Source organism: Hypanus sabinus, chromosome 8 (genome assembly GCF_030144855.1).
Source record: "Hypanus sabinus isolate sHypSab1 chromosome 8, sHypSab1.hap1, whole genome shotgun sequence".
In the NCBI taxonomy this organism is placed as follows: domain Eukaryota; kingdom Metazoa; phylum Chordata; class Chondrichthyes; order Myliobatiformes; family Dasyatidae; genus Hypanus; species Hypanus sabinus.
Window position 1 is genome coordinate 171,540,404 of NC_082713.1, and position 22,056 is coordinate 171,562,459.

The 22,056-nt window shown below is 44.0% G+C and overlaps 1 protein-coding gene across 1 annotated transcript in view; it reads left to right on the forward strand.

Moving 5' to 3' along the window:
• The window catches only part of LOC132398729 (CD9 antigen-like), a 51,908-nt gene extending 30,451 nt beyond the window's left edge, over positions 1 to 21,457 (forward strand). Inside the window, exons 3-8 of the mRNA XM_059978571.1 lie at positions 6,211 to 6,308; positions 10,987 to 11,061; positions 11,828 to 11,923; positions 12,891 to 12,941; positions 18,729 to 18,812; positions 18,900 to 21,457. Coding sequence (XP_059834554.1) covers positions 6,211 to 6,308; positions 10,987 to 11,061; positions 11,828 to 11,923; positions 12,891 to 12,941; positions 18,729 to 18,812; positions 18,900 to 18,962 — 467 coding nt within the window. The 3' untranslated portion in view covers positions 18,963 to 21,457. The remainder of the gene's footprint in view (positions 1 to 6,210; positions 6,309 to 10,986; positions 11,062 to 11,827; positions 11,924 to 12,890; positions 12,942 to 18,728; positions 18,813 to 18,899) is intronic.
• Positions 21,458 to 22,056: the final 599 nt, after the last annotated feature.

Below are 22,056 nucleotides of genomic sequence, written 5' to 3' on the forward strand. Positions count from 1 at the left end.
TACAAATGCAGATAGAGCAAAAGGTTAAATTGTATCACAGAGAAAAATTCAAAAGGGCAAAGAATGCAAGACTGAAGGAGCTGTATTTAATTGGGCGCAGCATTCAGAATAAAGCAGGTGGACGTATTGCAATTAGAGATTGGTCAGTATGATGTTGTGGTCATCACTGAGTCATGGCTGAAAGAAAGCCATAGTTGGGAGTTTAACATCAAAGAATATACTTTGTGTAACCCCCTGGTAAAAGTTTCACTGCTAATGGAATGTAATGGTCTTTCTGTAAAAGCAGTGTCTGGGTTATGGTTGGAGATAACGGATGCTTTGGAATGTGAGCTGGGTCCTTTATTCGTCGAGAGATGAAGAGGGAAGATGCTGGAGAGAAGTGGTGTTAGGGTTTGACCCGGTGGGAACTGTGATTCGATGGAGAAGGTGCTGCCGATGACTAAGGATTGGTGAATATTACTTCAAGTTGTGCACATTTGACTGTTTAATTAAAATGGGCCCTTTTTGTGGCTTTCTTTAGTTATAATTCATAAATATAATTCCTTTAATCGTATGCAGCATGCTGTCTGTTATTTCTTGGCACTGAGGTGTAAGAGGGAAGCAAATTACAGAGCATCCACAGAATCCGGGGTTGAGTTGGAGAGTCATCTCAATCTGACGGGTTTGGTGGGACCGGAGTACTGTACGTATTCCCTGGATTTACGCAGCCAAGGAAACCAGCAGGGTTTCATTTGTATTGAAAGGGCAGGCAGGAAGGCATAGGTGGTGGTGTGGCTCTGTCGGTAAGAGATGGAATTACATCTTTAGAAAGAGGTGACATAGGGTCAGAGACTGTTGAATCTTTGTGGGTGGAGTTGAGAAACTGCAAGGGTGAAATAAATCAATATGAGAATCATATATAGGCCTCCAAACAGTAGCCAAGGGTTGAGATTGCAAAGGGATCTGGAAAAGACATGTAATAAGGGTAATGAGACAATTGTAATGGGGGGATTTCAATGTGCAAGGGGATTGGGAAAATCATGTTGGTGTCGGATTGCAAGAGAGAGAATTTGTTGAATGCCTACAAGATGGCGTTTTAGGGCAGCTTCTCCTTGAGCCTACTCTGGGAAAGGCTATCTTAGATTGGGTGTTTTGTAATAACCCAGATCTTATTAGGGAGCTCAACATAAAGGGAATTACAGAGGCATGAGAGAGGAACTTTCCCAGGTGAATTGGAGGAGGATACTGGCAGGGATGACGGCAGAGCAGAGATGGCTGAAGTTTCTGGGAATAGTTCACAAGGTGCAGGATAGATATCTCCCATGGAGGAAGAAGACCTCAAATGGCAGGGGTAGGCAACCGTGGCTGACAAAGGAAGTTAAGGACAGCATAAAATCCAAGGAAAGGGCATATAAAGCAGCAAAAGTGAGTTGAAAGTTGGATGATTGGGAAGATTTTAAAACTCAACAAAAGGCAACTAAGAAAGCAAGAAAAAGGGAAAAAAGTTGCATGCCATCTTGGACAATGTCTCCCATCCACTCCATAATGTGCTGGTTAGGTACAGGAGTACGTTCAGCCAGAGACTCATTCCACTGAGATGCAACACTGAGTGTCATAGGAAGTCATTCCTACCTGTGGCCATCAAACTTTACAACTCCTCCCTCAGAGTGTCAGACACCCTGAGCCAATAGGCTGGTCCTGGACTTATTTCCACTTGGCATAATTTACTTACTATTATTTAAGTCGCGTGTTTTGTTGGTGGAGAGTTGTGTCTGGATCTTGTCCCCGTATTGTTTCACTGCCTTGATGACTTTGCGTAGATCGTAGCTACACTTCCTGTTGGTTACTGGAACGAAAGCTCTGTGTCGTGTGGTAAGTGCTGCTCACACGGACCTGTTGATCCAAGGCTTCTGGTTTGGGTAGACCCTGACCGATTTCTGGGGGACAGCATCCTTGATGCACTTCCAGATGAAACTTGTGACCCCTTCCTTGAACTCAGAGACATCCTCATCATGAAAGACATCCAGTCAACGTCATCAAAGCAGTCTTGTGGCATGGAGACTGACTGGTGAGACCAGCTGTGGACAGTTTTAACAATGGCCGCCTCTTGTTTCAGCTTCTGCCTTTACCTCAGCAGTAGCAAGATGGAGGAGTGATCTGACTTTCCAAACGGCAGGCGGAGGATCACTTTGTAAGCATTACGGAAGGGAGGGTAGTATTGTTCGAGTATGCTATCTCCCCGTGTGTTCACCTGATGTGTTGGCAAAACTTCAGAGAGACCTTAGACAGTGACGCTCTATTGAAGTCACCAGCAACAATAAAAGCAGCCTCCGGGTGTGCGGGGGGACAAGGGAGAGGCAGTGGATGTCATTTACTTGGATTTTCAGAAGGCGTTTGATAAAGTGCCTCACGTGAGGCAGCTTAACAAGGTAAAATCCTGTGGTGTTACGGGTAAGATACCGATGGATAGAAGAATGGTAAAATCCTGTGGTGTTACGGGTAAGATACCGATGGATAGAAGAATGGCCGTCAGGGAGGAGGCAGCAACTGAATAAAAAGGGCTTATTCTAGTTGTCTGCCAGTGACTAGTGGTGTTCCTCCAGGGTCAGTATTGGGACCGCTGCTTTTCACATTGCTTGTCAATGATTTATATAATGGAATTGATATCTTTGTGGCAAAGTTTGCGGATCTTAGGAAGGTAGGTGAAGGGGTAGGTAATGCTGAGGAAGCAATGCGATTGTAGCAGGACCTAGACAAATTGGAAGAATGGGGAAAAAAGTAGCAGATGGATACAGTGTTGGGAGATGTATGAAAATGCATTTTCCGTAAGAGGAATACCAGTGCAGACTATTATCTAAATGGGATGAAGCTTCAAACATCAGAGGTGCAGAGGGGCTTAGGAATCCTTGTGCAAGACTCCCAGAGGTTAAATTACAGGTTGAGCCTGTGGTAAAGAAGGCAAATACAATGTTGGCATTTATTTCAAGGGGAATAGAATACAAAAGCAAAGATAGAATGCTGAGCCTTTATAAAACACTAGTCAGGCCGCACTTATGGCACAAGTGTTGTCAAAAGTTTTGGGTCCCATATCTCAGAAAGGATTTGCTGTTACTGGAGAGAGACCAGAGGAGGTTCATGAGGATGATTCCAGGAATGAAGGGCTTGACATATGAGAAGTGTTTGGCAGCTTTGGGCCTGTATCAATGGAATTTAGAAAAATGCAGGGGAGGGGGGATCTCATTGAAACCTACTGAATATTGAAAGGACTAGATTGCCAGGTATGATGTTGTGGCCATCACTGAATTGTGGCTGAAGGATGGATGGTTGTAGTTGGTGCTGAATGTCCAGGGTTACACATTATATCAAAGCAATAGGAAGGTAAGTAGAGGGAGTTATAGCTTTACTGGTAAAGAATGGCATCAAATCAGTAGGAAGATGTGACATAGGATCGAAAGGTGTTGAATCCTGGTGGGTTGTGTTAAGAAACTGCAAGGGTAAAAGGACCCTGATGGCAGTTATATACAGGCCTCCTAACAGTATCTGGGAGGTGGACCACAGATTAGAACAGGAAATAGAAAAGGCGAGTCAAAAGGGCAATGTTATGATAGTCATGGGAGATTTTAATACGCAGGTTAATTGGAAAAATCAGGTTGGTAATGGATCACAAGAGAGTGAGTTTGCTGAATGCCCATGAGATGGCTTTTTAGAGCAGTTTGTCATTGAGCCAACTAGGGGATCAGCAATGCTGGACTGGGTATTATGTAACAAACCAGAGGCAATTAGAGAGCTTAAGGTAAAAGAACCCTTAGGAACCAGTGATCACAATATGACTGAGTTCAAATTGAAATTTGATAGGGAGAAAGTAAAGTCTGGCAAAGCAGTATTTCATTTGAGTAAGGGAAATTACAGTGGTATGAAAGAGGAGTTGGCCAAAGTAAATTGGAAGGATCTGCTGGCAGGGATGTCAGCAGAGCAGCATTGGTGTGTGTTTCTAGGAAAAATGAAGCAGGTGCAGGATATATGTATTCCAGAAATGAAGAAATACTCAAATGGCAAAATAGTACAACCATGGCTGACAAAGGAAGTCAAAGCTAATGTGAAAACAAATGGGAGGGCATACAACAAAACAAAAATTAAAGGGAAGATAGAAGATTGGGAAGTTTTTAAAAACCTACAGAGAGCAATGAAAAGAATTATTAGAAGGGAAAAATGAAATATGAAAGCAAGCTAGCAAATAATATCAAAGTGGATAGTAAAAGCTTTCTTAAGTTTGTAAAAAATAAAAGAGGGATGAGTGTGGATATAGGACCTCATGAAAATGAGGCAGGAGAAATAATAAGAGGGGACAAGGAGATGGCAAATAAACTAAATGGGTATTTTGCATCAGTCTTCACTGTGGAAAACACTAGCGGTATGCCTACTGTTGTAGAGTGTGAAGGAAGAGAAGTGGGTGCAGTTACTATTACAAGACAGGAGGTGGTCAAAAAAACGGAAAGACCTAGAAGTACTTAAGTCACCTGGACCAGATGAACTGCACCCGAGAGTTCTGAAAGAGGTAGTGTTAGAGATTGTGGCAGCATTAACAATGATCTTTCAAAAATCATTGGACTCTGGCATAATGCCAGAGAACTGGAAAATTGCAAATGTCACTCCACTCTTTAAGAAAGGAGGAAAGGAGGAAGGCAGCAGAAAGGAAATTATGGACCAGTTCGCCTGACCTCAGTGGTTGGGAAAATGTTAGAGTCAATTGCTAAGGATGAGGTGATGGAGTACTTGGTGACACAGGACAGGATGAAACAAAGTCAGCATGGTTTCCTTAAGGGAAAATGCTGCCTGATGAACTTGTTGGAATTCCTTGAGAAGATTACAAGTAGAACAGATAAAGGGGATGCGGTGGATGTTATGTATTTGGATTTTCAGAAAGCCTTTGACAAGGTGCCACACATGAGGCTGCTTACCAAGTTAAAGAGTTCGTGGTATTACAGGAAGGTTACTAGCATGGTTAGAGCACTGGCTGATTGGAAGAAGGCAGTGAGTGGGAATAAAAGGATCCTTTCCTGTTTGGCTGCCAGTGACTAGTGGTGATCTGCAGGGGTTGGTGTTGGGGCCACTTCTTTTTATGCTGTATATCAATGATTTAGATGATGAAATAGATGGCTTTGTTGCCAAATTTGCAGATGATGCAAAGATTGGTGGAGGGGCAGGTAGTATTGAGAAAACAGGTAGGATGCAGAAGGACTTAGACAGATTAAGAGAATGGGCAAGGAAGTGGCACATGAAATACAATGTTGGGAAATGCATGGTCATGTACTTTGCCAGTAGAATTAAATGTACGGACTATTTTCCAAACGGGGAGAAAATCCAAAAATCTGAGATGCAAAGGGACTTGGGAGTCCTTGTGCAGAACACCCTGAAGGTTAACTTGCAGGTTGAGTCAGTGGTGAGGAAGGCAAATGCCATGTTAGCATTCATTTGGGGATTAATTGGGGATTGCCAAACGTTATGTGGATTTTCTGGTGTAGTCTATTTTGTCATGTGTTTTGTCGATATCATTCTGGGGGAACGTTGTCTCATTTTTTAACTGCATTGCATTTGTGATTTTTAAATGACAATAAACTGAATCTGAATCTGAATTTCAAGAAGTCTGGAATACAAGAGCAAGGATGTGATGCTGAGGCTTTATAAGGCACTGGTGAGGCCTCAGCTTGAGTATTGTGAACAGTTTGGGCTCCTTATCTAAGAAGAGAAGTGCTGGCATTGGAGAGGGTCCAGAGGAGGTTCACAAGGATGATGCCAGGAATAAAAGGATTATAATTCGAGGAACGTTTGATGGCCCTTGATTAGTCCCAGAGGGAGTGGGATGTCCACCAGGGTGGGATATCGAACAAGACCATGACCCACTGAAAGAAAGAACTGTCGGAAAATGACTGAAATCAAGCAAAATGAGGGTCTGTTAGTTTATTGTGGTAATATTACTTTGGGTTTTGTGTGAGTTACTGTATATGTCCTGTATTGTCCACCTTGATCTGGAAGAACATGTTTCATTTGGCGGTATACATGTATACAGTTGAATGGCAATTGTGTGTGAGTTATATGTGTTTTGCTGTGCACATTGGCCCTGAGGAACTTTTTTTTCATTTGGCAACATACATGTGTATGAAATATATGACAATAAACTGAATTTGACCGTGAACTTGAATGGCCTGTTGTGCCCTTCTACCCTCTTCCCAGGTATCTATGTGATGTGGGCAGTGGGAAGTCTGCTGTTGGTCGTTGGATTTATTGGCTACCTGAGTATAACTCGGGAACACAGGTGTCTGATCTGGATCGTGAGTATTGAGTTTCAATCTGCACTACACAAGGAGGAAGAGTTGGCAGGTCAGGTGTGAATGTTACAGGTTCACGTCAAGGCACCGTCTGATATTCTGATTCAGTCTGGTAACTCCGTGAGAGTGTGTGTGTGTGTCTGTTTCTACCTCTGTGTGTGTGTGTTTGTTTGTGTATATGTGCATGTCTGGGTAGGCACGTGTGTGTCTGTTTGTGCCAATGTGTTTATGTGGTGTTTCTGTAGGTAGATGTAGAGGCATTGGTAGATAGAATTGGATTTTCCATGAATAGGCCTAGAGGTGTCTGTAGATAGATGTGGAGTTTCCGTAGACAGATGTGGAGTTTCCGTAGACAGATGTGGAGTTTCCGTAGATAGATGTGGAGTTTCCGTAGACAGATTTAGATTTTCCGTAGACAGATGTGGGGATGTCTTTAGAAAGATATGTTTTCATATATATAAATATGGAGGTGTCTGTAGATAGATAGAACCTAGTTAGTGAAATCTCATCTGAGGAGAGAACCCTCTGAACGGTAGTCGATCTGTTCTATTCTCACCCGCTGGCTAAGGTACCTCTTCTAAAGTCTGCTGTTTTCAAACATGGACCCAGATCTGCAACACCTTCCAGCACGTGAACATTTCGCTGTTTTTGTGACTACTTGTGCACCTGTCTGCTGCAGTTGGGTGTCCTGTTCACCGTTTCACCTCAGCTGCTGAACTCCCCAGACCAGCAGAGTTAATGCACATCTATTCATCTATTTATTTATTTAGAGATACATTGCAAAATGTGCCCTTCCAGTCCTTTGAGCCGAGCCGCCCAGTTGTCCACCGATTTACTCCTGGCCTAATCACAGCACAATTTCTAATGACCAATTACCCTACTAACCAGTATATCTTTGGACTGTGGGAAGAAACCAGAGCACTTGGAGGAAACCAAAGCATTCACAGGAAGGAGCTTACAAGCTTGCTTGCAGATGGCATCAGAATTGAGCTCTGGACTCCAACACCCCAAGCTTTAGAGACTTTGTTGATCTGAGAGTCACCAGAAGCATATCTCACACCGAGCTGGGTGCACACTCCCCTCTGTATAATCTCTCAATTCCTCAGCATAGAGAACCTCAGCTTTATCAGTGAACTTACCGCCATGGTTCCTGTTCTGAATTATTAGAGGTACTCACTGAATTGGCTCATCACCAGTATCTCAGGGGCCAAATAACTATATGTTGAAAAATTGTTCAGGCTTGTTAATAATAATTACTTTGTATAACTATTGACAAGCTCCCTCATATTCTAGTAATGTTGCATACTTCTCACAAGGTGCCAGAGGTAGGAGTTCAATCCCAGCATCCTCTATAAGAAAGTTTGTACATTCCTCACCATGACATGTAGGTTTCCTCCGGGTGCTCTGGTTTCCTCGTGTGGACCGGTTAGTAGGTTAATTGATCATTGTAATTTGTCCCATGATTAGACTAGTGTTAACTAAGTAAGTTGTTGGGTGGCACGGCTGGTTGGGCCGGAATGGTCTGTTCCATGCTGTGTCTCAAAGATTCTCGCTCAAGGGCCTTCAGAGCTCCTGACTACCCTTTCTTTCCTATTGGCAAAAGTTCTTTCTGCTAATTTGATTGTCCCCAGAACGAATGATCTTACTGCTGCTGTTAGCTTTCTTTATCTTGTCTTCACTTGCTACACTGTCAGTCCAAGTCTCCGGCACTGAGCCATTAGACCTTAACGGCAGAATTAAGCCATTCAGCCCATTGAGTCTGCTCTGTCATTCCATCATGACTGATTTATTTTCCCTCTCAGCTCCCTTCTCCTGCCTTATCCCTGTAACCTTTAACACCCTTAATAATCAAGAATTTATCAACTTGTACTTTAAATATATCTAATGACTTTGGCTTCCACAGCTGTCCCTGATAATGAATACCACAGATTCACCACCTTTTGGCTAAGGAATTTTTGTCAGTTAAGCAACTTTTAACAAACTTCTGCAAACTTTTTTTGTGGTTTTATACAGTGGTTGAAGTCCTTGTTGCAGTTTCTCAGAGGCTGAATGGCAATTTCTGCATCGGTTCTCTGATGAGAGGACTAGATGTTGAATGTGTAACATAGAACGGCGCAGGAAAAGACCGTTCAACCCATTGTCTGTGCTGATCATTTTGCCAATCTGATCTAATTCCATTTGTCTGAACAGATTCTCTGCCTGTTTGTGCATCTGTCTAGATATCACTGTCGTATCTACTTCCCCTCTCTGTGTAAACTTCCCCTCTCTCTTTAAAGCTATGCACACTGGTATTGAACACCACAGCATAGAACCAGGCCCTTCGACCATCTAGTCCATGCAGACCTATTCATTTGCCTGCTCCCACTGACATGTACCTGGACCATAGCCCTCCATAATCCCACCATCCATGTCCATATTCAAACTTCTCTTTAAAGTTGAAATCAAACCTGAAACCACAACTTCAGCTGGCAGTTTATTCCACGCTCTCACCATCCTCTAAGTGAAGAGGTTCCCCCTCATGTTCACCTTCAACATTTCACCTTCACCCTTAACCCCTGACTTCTAATTCTAGTCTCACCCTTTCCCAGTGGGAAAAAAGCGTGCTTGCAATAACCATAAGACCATAAGATATAGGAGCAGAATTAGGTCATGTAGCCCATGGAGTCTGCTCCACCATTTCATCATGGCTGATCCAATTTCGCTCTCAGCCCCAATCTCCTGCTTTTTCCCAGTATCCCTTCATGCCCTGACTAAGCAAGAACTTATCGACCTCTGTCTTTGGGACCTTGGCCTCCACAGCTGCCCATGGCAATGAACTCCACAGATTCACCACTCTCTGGCTGAAGAAATTCCTCCTCATCTCTATTCCAAAAGGTTGCCCTTCTATTCTGAAGTTGTGTCATCTGATTTTGGACTCCCTCACCATAGTAAACATCCTCTCCATATCCACTCCATCACTGTCTTTCAATATTCGATAGGTTTCAGTAAGGTTACCCCTCATTCTTCTGAGTTCCAGTGAGTAGAGGCCCAGAGCCGTCAAACGCTCTGTGCTTTGAACCCTCTCCAGTTTCAGCTCATCCTTCGTTTATAAGGGGCCCAAAACTGCTCACAATATTGCAAGTGAGGCCTCACCAATGCTTGATAAGGCTCCTACATTGCTTTTATATCCTAGTCCTCTCGAAATGAATGCTAACATTGCATTTGCCTTCCAGGGAACCCTGCATAAGGATCCCAAGTCCCTTTGCACCTCAGATTTTTTGAAATTTTCTCTCCATTTAGAAAATAATCTATGCTTTAATTTCTTCTATCAAAGTGCATAACCATACACTTCCCGACACTTTGTTCCATCTGCCACTTCTTTGCCCGTTCTCCTAATCTGTCTAAGTGTTTCTGTAGCCTCGCCACTTCCTCAAACCTGACTGCTCCTCCACCTATCTTTGTATCATCTGCAAAGCCATCATCCAAATCATTGCCTAGTCCCACTGACCTGCACCTGGACCATAGATCCCATAACCCTCCCATCCATGTGCCTCTCCCAATTCCTCTTAAGTATTGAAATCAAACCTGCATCCAGCACTTCCGCCAGCAGCTCATTCCACACTCTCACCACCCTCAAAGAGAGTAGAAGTTGCCCCTCAAGTTCGCCTTAAACAGTTCACTTTTCATCCTTAACCCATGACCTCGAGTTCTATTTAGACCCAATCTCAGTCGACAAAGCCTACCTTGATTAACCCTATCTCAACCCTTCATAATTTTGTAGACATGTATTAAATCTTCCCTCACTCTCCTCTAACCTATTCAACCTTTCCCTATAACTCAGGTCCTTAAGTTCAGGAAACATCCTTGTAAATTTCCTCTGCACTCTTTCAATCTTATTTACGCCTTTTCTATAGGTAGGGGATCAGAACTGCATGCAATACTCCAAATTAGGCCTCATCGATAGCATCTACAACTTCAACATAACATCTTAACTCCTGTACTTAATACTGAGCAATATTATTTGACATCTCCACTCTAGGGGAAAAAACCTGCCTCCCATAGTGTTATATAGCGCTACAACAGGCCCTTCAGCCCATCTAATGTGTGTCAACATCATCTTCTGTCTGATGCCATCAGTCCTGTATATATCCCCATAGCCCATGCTTCCAGTGCCAACATAGCATGGGCTATGGGGATATATAGCCCAATGCCTTTGGAATGTGGGAGGGAAATGGAGCACCCAGAGGAAACCTACATGGCTGTGGGAGCCAGGGTAGCATTGCAGTTAAATCAAATCTATTACAAATTGGAGCTCAGACTTCAATTTCAGTGTCTTCCATAAGAAAGTTTGTGTACTTTTCCTGTGTGCTGGTGGGTTCCCTCTGGGTGCTTCGCTTCTCTCCCAGGTTCCAAGATGTATTGATTAGTAGATTAATTGGTTATTTTAAATTGTCCTGTGACTCGGCTAGAGTTGAATTGGAGGGTTGCTGGATGGCATGACTCATTGAGCTGGGTCTGGGTTTGTGTGAGTCAAAGTTTGTATGGCTCAGTGCTTGTGTGGGTCAGAGTTTTCAGGATTACAATCCAGTGAAATGTGGGTTTGGGATTGGTCCAGGATCTCCTTTGCACAGACAGAGTGTGAAGTTATACAGAATCTGTGTCTCTGAGCCACCTTCCCTCTCTCTCTCTCTCTCTCTTTCAGTACCTCGGAATCCTGATCCTGCTGTTTCTGATTGAAATGGGAGTTGCCATCTGGGCATTTGTACAGAAGGATCAGGTATGTTGGTGGCCCGCAGTAGAATCACATAGAACATAGAGCGTTACAGCTCAGTACAGGCCACTCTGTCCATTATGATGAGCCGACCTTTTACCCTACTCTGAGATCAATCTAACCTTTCCCTCTTGTATAGCCCCCATTTTTCTATCATCCTATCTAGGTGTTTCTTAAGTGGCCCTAATGTAACTGCCTCTACCACCACCCTGAGCAATGTGTTCCATGAACCCATCAATCCCTGTGTAAAAAAAAAACTATTTCTGATATGCCCCTTATACTTTCCTCCAATCATCTTAAAATTATTCCCTCTTGCATTAGGCATTTCTGCCCTGGGAAAAAGTCTCTGTCTCTCCACTCAATCTATACCTCTTATCATCTTGTACATCTCTATCAATTCACATCTCATAACCCTTCACTCCACAGGGGAAAGTCTTTGCTCGTTCAACCTATTCTCATAAGACATGCTCTCTAATCCTGGCAGCATCCTGGTAAACCTCCTCTGTACTCTCTCTAAAGCTTCCACATCCTTCCTATAATGAGGTGACCAGAACTGAACACTGGTCTTGTTCGGGCTTTGTTTGTGATCGTGTGACTACAGACCTTGGATTCTGTGAGCTCAGCCCATGAGCCTATCCCCTCACAGCCTCCTCCTTGTTCTGTAACCTGACCTGGATGATGAGATGTGTGTTGGTCTTTCCACCCCAAGCTAAGTGAAGATCTCTACACCCACCAAACCAGCACTCAAAGCACCTCTTTCTTATCTACCTAGGTCATTAAACAACTGCAGGATGCCTACGCAAACACCGTTATAAAGAATAAGGATGATGTTGACCTCAACTGCTTACTCAATGCCGTGCAGAAGACGGTAGGTAGAATCTCTCCCTAGAGGTCCAGCTCCCAGTGAGGAGAACTGATCAAAGATGGTCTGCTTTCAGAATGAAGGTGTGACCCATACCCTGGCCTGGCAGCTGGTGAAGATCGGAAAAATTGCCCCAGCAGCAGAAAGCCGCTTGATCCACTGTGATAGTTCTTTAAAAGCGCTCTCCAGTTAGTGCCACTCCCCTTTTCTTTCTCCAGCTGTGTTCAGGGGAGGAAGAGATGTGTCCTTCATGGCTTCCTGTTGCTGCAGCTAAATGTTCCCCAGTCCCTCCTGTTCACAACAGCCAGGGATCAAGGATCAGGAACGGCCTTTACTGGCGGACTGCTTTGTCAAACACCTCCACTCCATCTAAAAAAGGTGGAATTTTCTGATGGACAACCATTTTAATTTTTATCTCCGTTCCCATTCTGACATGTTGGCCCATGGTGTGTGTGTGTGTGTGTGTGTGTGTGTGTGTGTGTGTGTGTGTGTGTGTGTGTGTGTGTGTGTGTGTGTCTGTGTGAGTGTGTGTGTGTGTGTGTGTGTGTGTGTGTGTGTGTGTGAGAGAGAGAGTGAGTGGGAAAGTGGGAAAGGATCCTGTTTTATTGTTTAATTATTTTTTTTTGCTATGTTGGTGCTGGAATATGCAGTGACACTTGAGGGTTACCCTCAGTGATGGTTATTAAAACAAACGGTGAATTTCACTGTATGTTTCAATGTACATGAGTCACATACATCTGCATCTGAATGTTAATCTGAATCGAAAGCTGAATCTGAATGTGAATCCAAATCCAAATGTGAATCTGAATCTGAATCTAAATTTCAGTCTGAACCTGAATCTGAACCAGAATCTTAACCTGAATGTGAATGTGAATTTTGAATTTTAATCCAAATCTGAATCCTGTGAGTTTGTACTGATGGCTTATTGCTTCTTCTGTGGTTTTGACTAACAGAATGCACTTTCCCTTCTCAGATGGACTGTTGTGATAAAGGAAGCAAAGATTGCAGCAGCCGGAAGTACAATGTAAGATCCTCCTTGTTGAATGATTTATTTATGTATTTATTTGGAGGTACAGCATGGAGCATGCCACACCTCACCTCAAACTGGAATGTGCAGCGACTCAGTATCCTCCAGTATGGTCAGTGAAGTGATGATGGTGGTCTTTGAGGAGCAGGTGATGGTCAGTGAGAAGATGGTGATTGTTAGTGAGGAGGTGATGATATTGGTGAGTGAGGAGGGGGTAATGGACAGTGAAAAGGAGATGCTGACAGTGAAAGAAGAGGAGGTGGTGATGGTAATTGAGAAAGAGTTGGTGATGATCAGTGAGAAGGACATTGTGATGGTCAGTGAAGAGATGATTATGGTCAGTGAGGAGGAGATGGTGATGGTCAGTGAAGAAACAGTGATGATCAATGGGGAAGTGATGGTGATGTTCTGTGAGGAGATGGTGATGGTCAGTGAGGAAGAGATGGTGATGGCCAGTGAGGAGATGGTGATGGCCGGTGAGCAGGACATTGTGATGGTCATTTAGGAGGAGCTGGTGATTGTCAGTGAGGAGGAGATGGTGATGGTCAGTGAGGAGGAGATGGTGATGATCTGTGAGGAGGAGATGATGGTGGTCAGTAAGGAGATGGTGATGGTCAGTGAGGAGATGGTGATGGTCAGTGAGGAGGAGATGGTGATGGTCAGTGAGGAAATGGTGATGATCATTAAGGAAGTGACGGTGATGTTCTGTGAGGAGATGGTGATGGTCAGTGAGGAGGAGATGGTGATGGTCAGTGAGGAGGAGAAGGTGGTTGTCAGTGAGGAGGGGATTGTGATGGTCAGTGAGGAGGAGATGGTGATGGTCAGTGAACAGATGATTATGGTCAGTGTGCTGGTGATGGTGATGGTCAGTGAGGAGGAGATTGTGATGGTCAGTGAGGAGATGGTGGTGGTCAGTGAGGAGGAGATGGTGATGGTCAGTGAGGAGGAGATGGTGATGGTCAGTGAACAGATGATTATAGTCTATGTGCAGATGATGGTGATGGTCAGTGAGGAGGAGATTGTGATGGTCAGTGAGGAGATGGTGGTGGTCAGTGAGGAGGAGATGGTGATGGTCAGTGAGGAAGAGATGGTGATGGTCAGTGAACAGATGATTATAGTCTATGTGCAGATGATGGTGATGGTCAGTGAGGAGGAGATTGTGATGGTCAGTGAGGAGATGGTGGTGGTCAGTGAGGAGGAGATGGTGATGGTCAGTGAGGAAGAGATGGTGATGGTCAGTGAACAGATGATTATAGTCAATGTGCAGGTGACGATTATGGTCAGTGTGCTGGAGATGGTGTTGTTCGGTGAGGAGGAGATGGTGTTGGTCAGTGAGGAGGAGATGGTGGTGGTCAGTGAAGAGGAGCTGGTTGTGGTCAATGAGGAGGAGATTGTGATGGTCGGTGAGGAGGAGATTTTGATGATCAGTGAGGAGGAGATGGTGATGGTCAGTGAGGAGGAGATTGTAATGGTCAGTGAGGAGGAGATGGTGATGGTCAGTGAGGAGGAGATTGTAATGGTCAGTGAGGAGGAGATGGTGATGGTCAGTGAGGAGGAGATGGTGGTGGTCAGTGAGTAGGAGATATTGATGGTCAGTGAGGAGGAGATTGTAATGGTCAGTGAGGAGGAGATGGTGATGGTCAGTGAGGAGATGGTGGTGGTCACTGAGGAGGAGATGGTGTTGGTCAGTGAGGAGGAGACTGTGATGGTCGGTGAGGAGGAGATTGTGATGATCAGTGAGGAGGAGATGGTGATGGTCAGTGAGGAGGAGATGGTGATGGTCAGTGAGGAGGAGATGGTGATGGTTAGTGAGGAGGAGATGGTGGTGGTCAGTGAGGAGGAGATGGTGATGGTCAGTGAGGAGGAGATTGTAATGTTCAGTGAGGAGGAGATGGTGATGGTCAGTGAGGAGGAGATGATGGTTGTCAGTAAGGAGATGGTGATGGTCAGTGAGGAGATGGTGATGGTCAGTGAGGAGGAGATGGTGATGGTCAGTGAGGATGAGATGGTGATGATCAGTGAGGAAGAGATGGTGATGGTCAGTGAGGAGGAGATGGTGATGGTCAGTGAGGAGGAGATTGTGATGGTCAGTGAGGTGGAGATGGTGGTGGTCAGTGAGGAGGAGATAGTGATGGTCAGTGAGGAGGAGATTGTGATGGTCAGTGAGGAAATGGTGATGATCAGTAAGGAAGTGACGGTGATGTTCTGTGAGGAGATGGTGATGGTCAGTGAGGAGGAGATTGTGATGGTCAGTGAGGAGGAGATGGTGATGGTCAGTGAAGAGGAGATAGTAATGGTCAGTGAGGAGGAGATGGTGATGGTCAGTGAGGAGGAGTTGGTGATGATCAGTGAGGAGGAGATGGTGATGATCAGTGAGGAAGAGATGGTGATGGTCAGTGAGGAGGAGATGGTGATGATCAGTGAAGAAGAGATGGTGATGGTCAGTGTGGAGGAGTTGGTGATGATCAGTGAGGAGGAGATTATGATGGTCAGTGAGGAGGAGATTGTAATGGTCAGTGAGGAGGAGATGATGGTGGTCAGTGAGGAGGAGATTGTGTTGGTCAGTGTGGAGATAGTGATTGTCAGTGAGCAGGAGATGGTGATTGTCCTTAAGGGGATGGTGATGTTCAATGGGGTGATTATGATGGTCAGTGAGGAGGAGATGGTGATGGTCAGTGAGGAGATGGTGATGGTCTGTGAGGGGATGCTGATGGACAGTGAGGGGGAGATGGTGTTGTTCAGTGAGGAGAAGATGGTGATGGTCAGTGTCGAGGTATCTATGGTCAGTGAGCAGGAGATGGTGACGATCAGTGAGAAGATCGTGATAGTCTGTGAGGGAATGCTGTTAGACAGTGAGGAGAAGATGGTTATTGTTAGTGAGGAGGAGATGATGATTCATGGTCAGTGAGAAGGAGTCTCTTTTTTGTCTATCCTGCTTGTTATTTCCTCAAAGTATTTCAACATCTTTGTCCAGCTGGATTTCCCCATCAGGAAGCCATGCTGCTTTTGCAGTATTTTACCATGTGCTTCCAAGTGCCCCAAAAGCACATTCTTTACAATCTGCTCGAGCATCTTCCCAACAACTGTCATCGGGCTAAATGACCAATTATCCCCTCTCCCTTATTGATGAGTGGAGTAAAGTGTCGCAACTTTGCAGTGTCCGGGATGATGGCAGAATCTAGTGATTCTTGACAGATCATTACTAATGCCTCCACAATTTCTTAAGGCACCTCTTTCAGAACCCTGGGTTGCTGTCCATGTGGTCCAGGTGACTTATCAGCTTCAGACTATCCATTGTCCCAAGCACCATTCCACTTGTAATAGCAATCCACTCCCTTCTGCCCCTTGTAACTTTCGAACTTCCAACGTACTGCTTGTGTCTTCCATGGCCAAGACGGACACAAAATACTTTTTCATTTGTCGGCATATCTTTGTCCCCCATTACTACCTCTCCAGTGTCATTTTCCACCAATCCTTGAAATACCATTGCCTCTTTTTTACTCTTTATATACTTGAAAATACTTCTGGTGTCCTCTTTGATATTATTGAACAGCTTGCCCTAATAGTTCATCTTTTCCCTCCTTATGGCTTTTTTTGGTTTCTGTTGGTTTTGAAAAGCTTCACAGTCCTCTAGATTCCAATAATTTTTGCTATATTGTATGCCCTCTCCTTTCCTTTTAATCTGTCTTTGACTTGCCTTGTCAGTCATGGTTGCCTCATCCTTCTTTAGAATCCTTAATTGTCTATGTGATGTATCTATCTTGCACCTTCCAAACTGCTTCAAGAAACTCCAGCCTTTGCTGTTCCACTGTTATCTTAGCTAGTGACCTCCTTATCAACTTTGGCCAGCTCCTCTCTCATGCCTCTGTATTTCCCTTTACTCCATTATCTGCTCATCTAACTATAGAATCCCCTGTCACTTCTGCACTCCATGTCTTCCCCTTCCCTTGTCTGCCAGAGTCAGAGACCTGGTCACTGCTACTTCGCCCAGTAGATCATCCCCACACTCCCCACCAAACAGTAACCCAAGTGGTATTGTAGCGGTGTGCTACACGCAGCGCTAAAATTACGACACAGAGTCGGTAACTGCAGTCGAAGGAAAAACTTTATTCGAAATCCTCAGCCTCACTTTTAAGCCTCTCTTGACCTGTCCCCCGTGGCGCAGAGGCTCCAAAGCTCTGTGCTCGCAAACCCCCGTAGGCTATCTAATTGTGAGCCGGTTCGGATGTGCCAGGAAATGGGTCGCCACAGTATACTGATTATTGAGGGAAACAGCCACAGGGGTACTCTGCACTAGCTGTCTATAAATTATCTTTAAATTAGTCCTCAATAGACACAATAGAGGATATTCTGTATACAAGTATTTGGAAAGACAGGAGTTGATTAGGAGTGGTCAACATGTGAGAAATCCTAACTCATAAATTTGACAGAGCTTTTTGAAGAAATAATCGAGAGAGTATATCGTGCCAGTAGTTCATATCCCTCAGAACCTTTCCTATCCACATAACAAGTGTCTTTGAAATGTTGCTAAAGTACCTGCCTCTGACAGCTCATTCCACATACTGACCACTCTCTAGATGAAAAGTTACCCCTCACGTCCCTATTAAATCTCTCTTCTCACACCTTAAACCTATGCCCTCGGGTTTTTGAATCCAAAACTCTGGGGAATAAGATTGCCCATTCATTCCATGGCCTGGTGATCTTATACATCTCAAGTCAGGTGAAGCCAAGAGATGAGTTTACTGTCATGTGTACAAGTGTGGTGAGGTCGAGGTACAATGAAACACTTGCCTGCATCAGCATATAATTGCAAGGGTGTAACGTGGAGCATTGGTCAGGCCGCACTTGGAGTATTATGTGAAGCTTTATAAAGCATTGCTCAGACTGCACTTGGAGTATTATGAGCAGTTTTGGGCTCCTTACGATATCTATGAAACAATATGCAGGCATTGGAAAGATACCAGAGGAGGTTCACAAGAGTGATCTGGGGAATGAAGGGGTTAATGTATAAGGTACATTTAACTGCTCTGGGCCTGTACTCATTGGAGTTCAGAAAAATGAAGGGGGATCTTATCAAAACCTACCAAATATTGAAAGGCCTGGATAGAGCGGTGTTTTAAAGTATATTTTCTATAGTGGGGGAGTCTCAGTCCAGAGGGACCAGCTTCAGAATATCAGGACGTCCCTTTAGAAAAGAGATGAGCAGGAATTTCTTTAGCCAGAAGGTGGTGAATCTGTGGGATTCATTGCCACAGACGATTCTGGATTGCCAAGACATTTGGTATATTTAAAGTGGAGGTTGATGGGTTCTTGATTGATCAAGGTGTCAAAGGTTATGGGGAGAAGGCAGGAGAATGGGTTTGAAAGGGAAAATAAATCAGTTATCATGGAATGTGGAATTCTGCTCCAATTCAAATGGTCATATATGGCCTTTTAGTCCTGAAGAACAATACAGGTGCTGACCCAGTGTCCTCTGTAAGGAGTTTGTATGTCCTCCCTGTGATTGCATGGGTTTCCTCTGGGTGCTCCAGTTTCCTCCCACATTCCAGTAAGTAGGTTAATTGGTCACTGTAAATTGTCCCGTGATTAGAATAAGGTTGCTTGTCGGGCCAGAAGGGTTTTTTCCACACTGTATCTGTAAGTAAAGTTATTCTGAAACATATGAAATGTGGGCATATGGGGCCAGTTTATATGGGCATCTTGATCATATGGGCTGAAGGGCCTGTTTCTGTGTGGTATGGTTTTCCTGGCCCTCAGACCCTGACTGTGGTTGTTCTGATGCAGGACTGTAAAGAAGCCATCAAGGAAATCATCAACTCTAAACTTCACATCTTTGCTGCAATCGCCTTTGGCATCGCCTTGTTTACTGTAAGCACATCTCTTCCTGCTTTGTTTGAAGCCCTTTTCTTTCAGTACTCCTGCTCCTTGCTGATATCTGCTTATTATTTTTTTCAGGTCCTGGGGATAATTCTCACAATCCTCTTTCAGAGATGTTTCAGGCGATCCCTTGTGATTTAACAACCAGGACATTGCAGGCAACCTGAAGATTAACGTACTTACTTTTGATAATGCAAATGCTTTTTTTTAAACATCCCCTTTTGTTCCTTGTGTTTAATGTTGTCAGCAGACTGAAGTTCTAGTGTGTTCTTCTTTTCTAGATGAAACTGTTGTTGTAATGGAGGCATGGTTTAACAGTATTGAACAAAACTGTACCAGTCTCTGCCGTTCGTTTGGATTCATCAGCTGCATGGAGAGGGGAGCCTGCTGTGTGGGCAACAGCTTGCTCTCCATGTCATACTGCCCTGACTTGTGTATCGTGTAGACAGCTGGAATGCAGCACTATGGCTGACCCTGACCTCAAAGTTGAACACAAACACCAGCAAACCAGCACATAGAGCCAGCATGTGAAGGTTACATAGTGCCCTTGACAGGATACTAACATTTAATAAATTACTGGAGAAACTCAGCAGGTCAGGCAGCATCTATGAATGGGAATGAACAGGCTGAGACCCTTCATCAGGACTGGGAAGGAAGAGGGAAAATTGCCAGAATAAGCAGGTAGGGGGAGGGGAAGGAGGATAACTAGAAAGTGATAGATGAAGCCAGGTGGGTGGGGAAAGGGGGATGAAATAAGAAGCTGGAAGGTGATAGCCACCCACCGAGCTTCTCTTACGTATCACCTAGCATGTCCTCCTTCTCCTTCCCCCACTTTTTTCTCTGGCATCTTCCCCTTTCTTTTCCAATACTGTTGAAGGGATTCGGCCTGAAATGTCAATGTACTCCTCTCCACAGATGCTGCCTGACCTGCTGAGTTCCTCCAGCATTTTGTGTGTGTGGCTTTGGATTTCCAGCATCTTGTGTCAAAAGAAATTTATGCTAACATCCTTCCCATTATGTCAGGAGCTTTCCCACCTGAACTGCAGAATGTGTGCCTGGGATGGGAGGGGGAGCACAGAGCACAACGAAAACAAATAACCATTCTCTACCCCATGGTTGCTTGCGAGACGTGGCTCTTTACCGGCAGCTGCCATTGTTTGTACAGTCACTTCCTCTGGCCTTCACTTGATCTGATGCAAATTGCTGATTTCATTGAGTGTTTCAAAGTACATGTGACAAATAAAGTGGATCTTTAATCTTTAAAACCTTCATGCCCTCTAATTGTTGGTTCCCTTTTTCTGGGGAAGAAAGATCTGTGCATTCTCCCTATTAATGCCCCTCATGAGTTTGCACACCTCGATAAGGACAACTCTGAGTGTTTGCCCTGAACAAGATACTGCCCACCTCTGATTGTCCTTGGGCAGATGGTTTTCAGCTGAATTCATCACTGTTCAAAGTAAATTTATTATCAAAGTTCATTTTCTTGTGTGTATTCACAGTAAATACAAAGAAACAACAAAAAGCAAGCAAAATAATAAATACATAAACAATAAATATTGAGAACATGAGATGATGAGTCCTTGAAAATGAGTCCATAGGTTCAGTGATGGAGTGAGTGAAGTTGAGTGAAGTTATCCCCTCTGGTTCAAGAGCCTGATGGTTGAAGGGTAATAACTGCTCCTGAACCTGGCGGTGTGGGTCCTGAGGCTCCCGTGCATTTTTCCTGATGACAACAGCAAGAAGAGAGCATGTGCTGGGTGGTGGGGCTCCCTGACAATGGATGCTGCTTTCCTGCGACAGCATTTCATGTAGATGTGGGGAGGGAGATCCAGAATTTGGACTGGTGACCTGCCCTGAGTGCTCAGATTTGAGACTCCTCGCCAGTAGCCATAAGAAAATCTCACCAGCCACATCAGCTGCTGCATGAACTCAAAGCAGCTTCCAGAGGAGGTTAATGAGACTGATGTCAGGACTTAAGGGTTAATGCATGAGGAGTGTTTGTTGGTTCTGGGCTTGTATTTGCGGAAGTTCAGAAGAATGAGGTGGGATCTCATTGAAGCCTATCGACTATTGAAAGGTCTAAGTAGAGTGCGTGTGGAGAGGATGTTTCCGTAGTGGGGGAGTCTAGGATCTGCAGGCACAGAATTAGAATAGAAGCACGTTCCTTTAGAACAGAGATGAGGTGGAATTTCTTTAGCAAGAGGATGATTACTTATTTTTTATGATTTTTTTTCTCATTTGTATTTGCAGTTTGTTGTACTTTGCACATTGGTTGTTTGTCCACCCTGTTGGGTGTGGTCCTCCATTGATTCTATTGTGGTTCTTGAGTTCACTGAGTATGCCCGCAAGAAAATAAATCTCAGTGTTGAATATGGGGATACATATGTACTCTGATAATAAATTTACTTTGACCTCAAACTTTGAATCTGGGGAGAAGGCAGGTGAATGGTGTTGAGAGAGAGAATCATGGTGGAATGGTGGAGCAGAGTCAATGGGACAAATGGCCTAATTCTGCTCCTATGTCTGATGCCTAAATTAATCAATGCTTTGTTAAGCAGTACTGTATAATGTAGATTAATGCTTGCAAGAATATAAACTTGGCGTAAATGCCATGATTAATAAAAAATGTAAAAGTAGTCAATTGCTTCTTGTTATTTGTACTAAGGATTACACAGAATGAAGGCCAGTAAGCCCAGTCTGGGAGCCAGCACCTTCTTCCCAAAGCAGAAATGACTGATACAATGGAGGATAATCTTAAAGTCACCCAACCACTAACCCACCCCTTCACACCCCCAACCACCACTACTTTATCATTTCCTGTCAAAGTCACCTTATGTACAGACACTCTTGTCACTTTCTGATCATAAGATCAATCAGTGTGTATAAGCTATCTTATGTATTTATATTGATTGTGATTTTTATTATTATTATGTTCTTTATCTTATTATTATTATTATTATTATTATTATTATTATTTTTTGCTGCATCAGATCCAAAGTGACAATTATTTCATTCTCCTTTAGACTTGTGAACAGGAAATGACATTAAACAATCTTGAATCTTGAATTCTGAATATATATCACCAGGCTCAAGGACAGCTTCTATCTCACTGTAATAAGACTCTTCCACAGACCTCTTGTATGACAAAGAACCATAGGACACTACACTACAGCACAGTACAGGCCCTTCAGCCCTCCATGTCATACTGACCCATATAATCCTTTAAAAAAAGTAC